This window comes from Acomys russatus, chromosome 23 (assembly GCF_903995435.1).
Source record: "Acomys russatus chromosome 23, mAcoRus1.1, whole genome shotgun sequence".
Taxonomy (NCBI): domain Eukaryota; kingdom Metazoa; phylum Chordata; class Mammalia; order Rodentia; family Muridae; genus Acomys; species Acomys russatus.
The window spans coordinates 36,502,710-36,512,875 of NC_067159.1; the positions used below are offsets into that span (position 1 = coordinate 36,502,710).

Here is a 10,166-nt window from a genome sequence, read left to right on the forward strand (position 1 = left end):
TCTGGTTTCAGAGATGCCTGACTTGTACCTGAAGGCTAAACATGTACATCGCTGTCCCCTCACGTGTATTCTGTCCCGTTAGTGAGCTGCTGGCGACCTGATGGGTCATTCAGATAGATGACAGCTCCATTCCGGTACAGTGTTGTCCACTGTGCTGACATCTTAATGTCATTTGAAGATATAGCTAGCTAACGCGTATGTGTTGAATGTACCGAGTAACTTGGGGGCAGCTGCTGCACGGCCTGCATGGTAGCAGGTGACAAGGCCCACAAGAGATTAGAGCTCAGGTCAGCTCAGAATGGCTCTGATCATAAAACGCTGCTGTTTTATAAGAAGGTGGGAGATACAGCTGTTGGAGACAGATTGCAGGGAAATGAACACCTAATGATCAGTGGTCAAATAGACTGAGGAAGGGAAGCGGAAAGGGGAAATCAGAGACGACTTCCAGGAAATGGTTTTCATAAAGACCTGTTACAATTTTTAATGTTTATTTTGAAATCAGAGCTAACTAAGATTATCTGCCTGGCTAGCCATGGTGGCATATGCCTATGTCTCAGCACTCAGGAGGCTGATGCGGGAGGAGCAGTATCAGTTCAAAGGCAGCCTGGGCAACACGGAAACTACCTGTTGGTTTTTTGTTTTGCTTAAAAAGGAAAGTTTATCAACCTGTCTGTGTGTTTGCCTCCTGCAGTGATAGTAGACCCTGACTCTCAGACTTGGAGTAAACCTTTAACCTGTGGAGGCGGCAGCGGTATTGTTCAAAGCACAAAAGCTCTTATTTTGAAAAGTGAACATAGAAGGATGGAAAATGAAATTTCTAAGTTAAAACAGGAAAATGAAAAGCTAATAAAGCAAAAGAATCAACTGCTAAGGTAAGTTCTAAAGCCAGGTGTGGTGGCACACGCCTTTAACCCCAGCACTCCAGAGGCAGAGGCAGGCAGATCTCAGAGTTCAAGGCCAGCCTTGAGTAGTAAGTCCACAGTAAGTTCCTGAACAGCCACAGCTATATAATAAGAGAGAACTAGTCTCAAAAAAGCAAGCAAAAGAAAGAAAGAAAAAGAACCCAAACAAAGGGAAAAGGCAAGTTCTGCTTGTAGGTCAGATCCTGGAACTTCATACGTTGGAATTTTTCATCAATATTTCTACAATTAGTTATCAACCTTTTACTAATTTGGGGGGAAAAAATTTTTAGAGAAGAAATGGGAAGATACTAGCTCCGTTTCACGTTTGTTATTCATTAACTGTGCAAGCTTGTGCATGTGGGGGCCAGGGGTAAGTGTCAGGTGTCTTACTCAGTCACTTCTCCAGCTTGCTCTTGACACTGGCTCTCTGACTGAACCCAGAGCTCAGTGCTTTAGCTGCCCTGGCTGGCGAGCAAACCCCAGCGAGCTCCCGCCTCCCCGTCAGCACTGAGGCACAGCGTATTGCTATGCATCCAGCCTTTTTACCTGGATTCTAGCGAGCAAACTTGAATAGTTCACCCACTGAGCCACAAGTCCATAAACATTCAGAGACGCTGCAGTGCAAGGGACCCCGTGTCCATCACTGTGTCCTGTTGACGGACATGCTGCAGTCCAAGGGACCCCGTGTCCATCACTGTGTCCTGTTGACAGACATGCTGCAGTGCTGGGGACCCTGAGTCCATCACTGTGTCCTGTTGACAGACGTGCTGCAGTGCTGGGGACCCCGAGTCCATCACTGTGTCCTGTTGACGGACATGCTGCAGTGCTGGGGACCCTGAGTCCATCACTGTGTCCTGTTGACAGACATGCTGCAGTGCTGGGGACCCTGAGTCCATCACTGTGTCCTGTTGACAGACATGCTGCAGTGTTGGGGACCCCGTGTCCATCACTGTGTCCTGTTGACAGACATGCTGCAGTGCTGGGGACCCCGTGTCCATCACTGTGTCCTGTTGACGGACATGCTGCAGTGCTGGGGACCCCATGTCCATCACTGTGTCCTGTTGACAGACGTGCTGCAGTGCTGGGGACCCCAAGTCCATCACTGTACCCTGTTGACGGACATGCTGCAGTGCAGGGGACCCCGTGTGCATCACTGTGTCCTGTTGATGGACATGCTGCAGTGCTGGGGACCCCGAGTCCATCACTGTACCCCGTTAACGGATGTGCTACAGTACAGGGGACCCCGTGTGCATCACTGTGCCCTGTTGACAGACTTGCAGCATTGGATCATCTGGCTTCCACTCTCATGGAAGAGTTGAACTTGTGTGTCTAGCACTGTGCTGATGGTACAGCAGAAAAAAAAGTATACGTTAGGGGTAAAGTACAGCTCCACAGCACAAGGCCCTAGATTCCATTCCCCAGCACTGCAGAAATGAGTAAATGAATAAACTATCCCAGCTCAAATAATTTAGCAACTACATTATAGTTGCTAAATTAGCCTAATTATCAAATTAAAATGCAAATGTTAAAAAATGGTAAGTTTCGTGTTATATATTTAGTAGGTCAGGATTCTTTTTAAATTTTTTTCCCACGTCCACATTGAAGAACTAAACTGTCTGATCTGTTTCCATTCAAGTGATAACTCTCAGCTCTCCAAGGAGGTTAAAACCTGGAAAGAAAGAACTTTTCAGAGAGGCACTTCCATAGAAGCAGCTGCTGAAGATTCTCTGAAGTCGCCTAAAGTGACTGGGGCAGATGCTAAAAGGCGGCCCAACACACCTTCTCAGTTCAGGGAACGGAATTTCCAGGATCCTGTGCCAAAAGAGTCACCAAAGTCTTGGTTTTTTGATAACCGGTCCAAGTCTCTACCAGCACCTCACCCGATCCGCTATTTTGATAACTCCAGTTTAGGGCTATGCCCAGGTAGGTAACAGCCCAGCTCGCCAGGTGTCCCTGGGGATAACAGATGAAATCCACGTGAGTCATCCGAGCCTCTCAGAAGCTCGGCTGTTGGAACTTTGTTCCCACTGTCACGTGCACTTGACAGTTACACGGTGTTTTCCAGGCTGGCAGCTCACTGTGTTCCCGTGCCTCTGCGGGACATGTCAGGCCTCTGCTTGCTGTCAGGGGAGGGAGAGTCACTTCCACACAGAAGCAGCACATCTGACTCCCCACCCACTCAACTCTGTACTCAGCTTGGAAATTGCACTCAGCTTTTCAAAAACAACGACATGTTGTATGACATACATATTACTGTAGTCCACCTTTATCTGTGAGAGCTTAATCTCAGGACCTGCAGGAAACTGAAATCCTGGACAGCAGAAAATCCTATGTACTGTTTTTTCTATGCATACAGATTATAGTAAAATTTCCCCTTTTCACTTTATAGGAAGTAACTTATGCCTGCTTGTTAGCATGTTCAATCTGCCAGTATCGCTAGTGTTACTGCATTATTAAGTAAAATTAGAGCACTAAATTCAAGCTCTACCACAGTATGATGATCCATCCACACACCAAGAGGCTGCTGATGGGCAAAGGGTGGGTGGATAAGTGAGAGTCCACTGCTCAGAGCAACGCACACAGCATTTTATTGTTCCTTGTTTTGTTATTGAGGGGTGGTATTTGGTTTGGGGGTAAGGAGTTTGTGGTGTTTTGGTTTTGAGACAAGTTTACTATGTAGCCCAGGATAGTCTCTAATTTGTGGCACCTCTGCCTCCAAAAGGCTGGAATTGCAACCATGTCCTAATCCCATTCTACAACCGATTACCGAACAATGTAGTACTTGCTAAAACTCTAACTCGGAGCTTGAGAGGTTGCCCAGCAGCTCAGTATGAGCACTCGTTACTCTTGCAAGAAGACCAGGGCTCCATACATGGCAGCTCACTACTGTATAACTCCAATTCCAGGGCGTCTGATTCCTTCTTCTGGCATTTGAGGGCACCAGCATGGATATGGTACACACATACATGCAGGAAAACACTCATACATGTAAAATAAGAGCGAATAATCTGCAGCCACCTCTTTAGCCTTGTTAAATATAACATAAGGAGTAAACAGAACTCAAACGTGCTGAATCCCTTCACTGTTGCCTGCATGTAGGTTTCTGGGGCTGTACTTGGAGCTTCACTCAGGAAGCTCGTCTTGGGCGAAGATTCATTCTCCCCTATCAGCAGTTATCTCTTCATCCGGGGGTGGGGGTGGGGGTGGGGGATGGGCCCTGTGAGAGCCCCCATCTAGTTTGGGATATCAGCTCTTGTTGGAATTGTTCAGGTCTTGTTTAAGAAGCCATGTTGAGATTTCCTGGGTGAATCCCTCTACTATAGCTATGAGAAACAATCTCCTGCAAACTTCTTGGTCCTCTGGCTCTTACAACCTTTCCATTCCCTCCTTCTGCCCAAGCCTTGGGTGTAGGAGTTGCGTTTTAGAGGTATCAAGTGAGGCTGGGTACCCCGCAGTCAGATGTTGTCTGCATTTTGACCAGTGGTCTCATTCTGCTGTTTAAAACACACACACACACACCAAAAACAAAACAAAACAAAACTTTTTTTGATGAGAAATGAGACCTACCTTTACCTGTGGGTATTAAAAATAAGTATTAAAATATAGTTCGGTATTATTAGTTTAGGAAAGTGTTGGCAGTGGGTTCTCCTCTTGGGTCTCTCATCTTTGCAGCCATGAATACCTGTCTAGGCTTACAGAACCAGGAATGATTTCATTTCTGTTGGCAGGCATTAAGTCCAATTATTAGATAGCTGTTATTAGCCCCAACATAAAAGTGCCACTATTTAGCTACTGTGACTGTTGCAAAAGCAGTCACTGTGGTCCATAAGCTTCACAGCTAGGTAGAACTATCAAAAATACCTCTTCCTTGGCAGCTCGCCAAGCAGCTTCTAGTACTATGAAAACCACTCCTCTGGAATGAGCTAACACACTTTGTTCCCCTAAAAACCAAATAAAGGAAAATCAGACTTAGTTCATACTTGGTTCACATTAAGCCTCAAGTTAGCTGACTGAGTATCCCTTACCACTCCTTCGTTTTATGCAGAGTGTAGTTTTCTAACAATTCACCATCTCACAGAGTGGGGCACAGAGCTCTGACAGGAAGATGTACCTACATCCTTAACCAAGGACATGAGCCAATCACCCTTCTTCCCTTACCCAACTGCTAATGGCCTTTCTGCTGCCTAATGTACTTGCTTCTATGCGTATTTATGTTTTGTTTTTTTCTTTCTCAGAGGAACCAGCTGCAGAAGTAGAGAATGTGGACCCTAAGGCAGAATTCCGTCAACCCTCATCAGGAAAAGATGTGCCTGAATGCAAAATGCAGTAGCCTCCCCCTCGCAGCGCCCTGTGGAATGGCTTTCTTTCCTCACATGCTCACCCTGACAGTGATGCTGCAGCCCAACTTCAGTTCAGCCTAATTTCCACTTTGCCGTTACAATTAGAAGATGGAGGAACAAACTAATTTAGTCCAATTAGAGTGGTGATCACAGAACCTACCTACGTTTTGCATTTGTGATATTCCTAAATGTTGAACTGTTGTATTTATTTTTATGCATTCCAAAGAATAAAGTTCTTACATAATATGTACACATTTCATTAAAGTTACTCATATGTGACTTACATAATTCTAGAACATAGCACATAAGATAAAGCTCTGCGGTATGACAAAACTTTTCCTGGGAACACGCAGCACACACATCTACATATACCAGATAGGGAGCCCATGACAGACCAGAGTAAGGATGCCATCCATGAGCTCTGAGCCACAAGTTTCTGTGAAGCTTATAGTGCCAGGCATAAACTCACTCTTGTGGAGCAGGCCTTAGCCAAAAGGCTGTTGGTCTCACCCATGACAGACAAGCCACTATTGTGTAAGGAGGTACATCCATCCTGCTGGCATGTTGGTATTTTAGCATACAGGGTCCATGGGAAAGTTGGTGACAGTTCACCAGCAGCCTACATGGCCCCCTCTGGCACTGTGACAGTCATCAGGGTGGGAGTTTTCAGTTCAGTGCCAGCCAGTTTAGTTTTCCCATGTCCTGCAGTCAGAGCAAGCACATGCAGTGTCTTACAGTGGTCTATAGGGACTTACCATCTAGTTTTGACAAACAACAGCAGTACCAATAGCTTTCATGATTTGTGGGGCCTCGAGGTCTTCCATGGCCAAGAACACACAGGGAGGTAGCCCACGTTTGGCACTGAGATATTCATTCAGTAACCTTATGGCTTCTGGAGGTATCCTTCTTCCACCCACCAGGGAACATTCTGGATTTTTTTTGTTTTCCATTTCAGTTAGCCCAATTACAATCATAAAAAACATCAGAGGGCTGGAGAGATGGCTCAGGTTAAGAGCAGTGACTGCTCTTCCAGAGATCCTGAGTTCAGTTCCCAGCAACCACATGGTGGCTCACAACCATCTATAATGTGATCTGATGCCCTCTTCTGGCCTGTAGGTGTACATGCAGGCAGAGCACTGTATACATAATAATAAATCTTTTTTTAACTCATATTTACATTGTGATTCATAACAGAAAATTACAGTAGCAATGAAATGTATGGCTGGGGTCACATTACAAGAAACCGTATTAAAGGGTTGCAGCACTAGGAAGGTGAAGAGCCTTCAACTGTCGACCTTTAACTTTTCAGGGCCTCTCTGTATTCATTCACATGATGGACATGCAACCCCGCACCACATAGATAAATACTGCCATCCTGGGATTCCTCCCACAGACACTCCTAACCCTGATGGCTCAGCTGTGGTTGTATACTACCCACAGCGAGAGAGAACCATGCAGATACTGTCGTAGCCCAAGGGCCATCAACTCGCACTGAAGGGACATGGCCAACTTGAGCATCGTGGGCATGGCTCTGCAGGCCCTGCCCTTCTCCATTCCCTCTGTCCTGTTAAAACCATTAGATTACATTCCAAAAGCTATTCTAGTGCTAGTCTCATATTTGGCCACTTCCTCCTCCTTAGGCTTAAGTGCCAAGGTCCAGCTATCAAAGTATTGAAGTCCAGCAATCAAAAGCTTTTACTCACCTAATTAATGTACCCAATTAAAATTAAACACATTATCCTAACATGGGGGGGGGGCGGTTCCCTGTTGGAGATTGGTCTGATGCATTTTGATGCTAATCACTGCTTACTGTCTCTGCCTAACCTATTTGACCAATAAAAGGCCATCACACCTGAGCAGGGCAAATGGGATAGGAGTGGCTGAGGTTCCCCAGCATGGGGAGAGAGGGAACTCTTGGGAGTAGGAGTCCTGAGAAGAGAGGAGAAGAAGCTGCACCATGGGTTAGGTGAAGGAGAAGGACATGGCTGGTGTGGATGGAGGATTTGGCCCAGATGAAGAGCATTAGCAAGTATTTGGGACCATGGATGGAAAGTAGTTTGATAGAAATTACTAGAAACAGATGGCATGGGATTAGTGCCCCACTATGGGAAGTGGTTTAGGGGATTAATATCTGCCCTGCCCCAGGTTAACTAAGAGTATTTTAAAATATAGCAAGTGTCTGTCTTCATTGATTGCTAGCGGGTTAGAAAATACTGCCATAATAATAACTATAGGCTTAATAATAAGCATTATTAGGCCATGCTGGTAAATTAACAGCAACGGTTCCCCTTTAAAAACAGCCATTTTCTTATGTGCCGTGTCTGTCTCCTCTATCCAAAAGCAGCCCCTCGTCCTTGGGACAAATATCCCCCTTCCCTCTTGCTCATTCCCTTGCCCTTCTCCCTCATCCTATATGTCCTGTCTTTGTCTCTAATTGAGAATTTGGCCTTGAAGGTCCTGAGCCAATCCTTTTCCTTTCACACACCAGACAGGAAAGGGCAAGTATTGGAATTTCTTCCATGGATGCTCGGTGTGTGCCTTGTTACCCAAAGTCAGGGCTATGCGCTTACAGCTCACCTTTGGCTCTGCTGTGTCTTTATTTGGATGCCATTGTGTTATGTAACAAAACTAACTGAGGGACTGTGACACACACAAAAGTCCAACATAGAGAATCATTGAGTTTTATTGAGATTATTTACAGTAATAGGGGTGAAGAGTTTCTTACAGGACCAGAAATGACAGCCTTGAAAGAGGGAACTGGAGTTAATCTCAATCGCAGAATTATTTTATTGACAAAAAGTCTCCTCCGAAACCCTCAAAAATTGATGGAAAGACGTGTTTATTAAAGCACGGAGCACAGACAGATGTGAGCACACCACTGGACTCAGTATTGGGAGCTTCCTAAAATGGAGAAGAGCAATATCAAGCCTTGCACACACCCAGGGGGAAACTGAGAGCCTAGACAGAACAGAAAAGTCGACTATTACTATCACTTACCCTTCAGTGCCTCTGTTCAAGCTGACATTCATCCAGCAGTCTGTGGCAAACACTGGGCTGCACTTTGCTTGCACACCACGCCCCCTCCTCGCCACATCCAGGGCATAGCTGCTGTTTTAGCCTCCTTTTCCACACAAGAACACTGATAGGTTTGCCAGTTTACAAGTCCTGCTTACTGAGCTACTGATGGAAGACAGGGTTTGCCATAGTCTTTTGGTTTGGTTTGGTTTGGGTTTTGGTTTTTTGGTTTTTCGAGACAGGGTTTCTCTGTGTAGTCCTGGCTGTCCTGGAACTCACTCTACAGACAGGCTGGCCTCGAACTCAGAAATCCTCCTGCCTCTGCCTTCCAAGTGCTGGGATCAAAGGTGTGTGCCACCACCACCTGGCTACTAGTCTTTTTTATTTTTAAACTGGGCTTGTTTCCCTTTTGAAGAAGGTTGGCTCTTGTTTTGTTTTTCATGCATCTAAAATACTTTCAATTTTTAATTTTTTTATACTTTATACACATTACATCCCAATTGTTATCCCCTAGCTCATATCTTCCCTCCCTTCCTCCCTCTTCTGCCCTATTCCTCTCCCCTAGTCCTCTGAGAAGGGGGACCCTCCTCCCCCACCATCTGACCCCAGCATATCAGGTCTCATCAAGATAGCCTGCATTTTGAATGAGGATCTTCTGTAGTCTAGGCTGGCCTTGGAGTTACTAGGCAACCTTTGTGATCTTCCTCCATCTGCTTGTGCTGGACCATGGACAATGTGCCAGCGTGCTGGCCTTTATACAGTACTAGAGACCTAGAGACAGATGCTAAGGCCTGGCATGCCCTTGAGGGAGCAAAAGCAATAAGCAACATATCCAGCCCTGTTGTTTTGTTTGTTTGTTTGTTTGTTTGTCCCAAGTAGCACCAACAGCAAAGAAACAAAATAGACAAGCAATGATCAGAAGGCTCAGCAACCAGAGTGTAGGAGGTGGAGGAGGGGGAGGGGGAGGGGAAGGGGAGGGCGGCGGGGGGAAGGGCAGGGGAGGGTAGTCACCCCAGGCCTGCCTTAAAGGACCAGCTCATTGTCCTGCTTTGCTCTTTCTTGCCCACGTGCATCAGACCGTCAAACCGCACACCACAGCTACCTCAGAAAGAGGAGCAGAAGCTAGAACCTTCTGAGAGGCATCACCTTTCCCTTCAAGAAAGAAGCCCTCCAAAACTACAGCCTGCACCTCCAGGACCAGATCTGTGCAGCTGACCAGCGCCAGCAACAAGGAGGCCAGGAATCTGATACTTTGTTCTGTAGCCTTCTCGGTGCAAGAGGCCATGGAAAGCGTGCCGAGCGTGTATCGAGTCCCCCGATTTATGTAGGACATTCACACATGACCTACGTGATCACTGTGCCTAATCACACCCGTCAGATAAACTCACAAGTCTCCCGCCAAGCCAAGCCGAGAGGGCCCACCAGATCTAGTCCTTCCCTTTTGGCTTCACGGCTGTGTTCTTCCGCTTGATTTCCTGCTGTTTTGTGATGTTCGTTTCAAGACTTTCATTCTAGCTGGGTGTATTCCACCACACTCAGGCCAGGTGTAGGCAAGATGGTCCCATTGGGCAGCTGAAGTTGTCTGTCTTAGTGTTAGATTTGACTACACGTGACAGATTAATGTCAGAAACTAGACTTTAACCATAGGGAGGTTTTCCTTTCCTCCCTCAAAACAATCTGGGTTAAAGTCTAGGACGACTAGAACATTCAGTGCCTTGGATTCCTTGTCTTCTACCTGCAGGGTGGAAGGATCATTCAGTCCGAACGGCTAAGTAGCATGCGCAAACAAGACAGAGCTTTCAGCTTGGCGTTAACAGTTCCACGTTCTTCCCACTAGATGGCAGCATGGTCACATCTAAAGCGCCCTGCTGACGCGCCACCGCTTAAAAGCTCGCTAAACCGGAATTAG

At 46.3% G+C, this 10,166-nt stretch overlaps 1 protein-coding gene across 1 annotated transcript in view; it reads left to right on the top strand.

The window, feature by feature from the left end:
• Positions 1-5,307, top strand: part of Cenpe (centromere protein E) — a 66,012-nt gene extending 60,705 nt beyond the window's left edge. The window contains exons 44-46 of the mRNA XM_051165751.1: positions 692-872; positions 2,539-2,825; positions 5,138-5,307. Coding sequence (XP_051021708.1) covers positions 692-872; positions 2,539-2,825; positions 5,138-5,232 — 563 coding nt within the window. The 3' untranslated portion in view covers positions 5,233-5,307. The remainder of the gene's footprint in view (positions 1-691; positions 873-2,538; positions 2,826-5,137) is intronic.
• Positions 5,308-10,166: the final 4,859 nt, after the last annotated feature.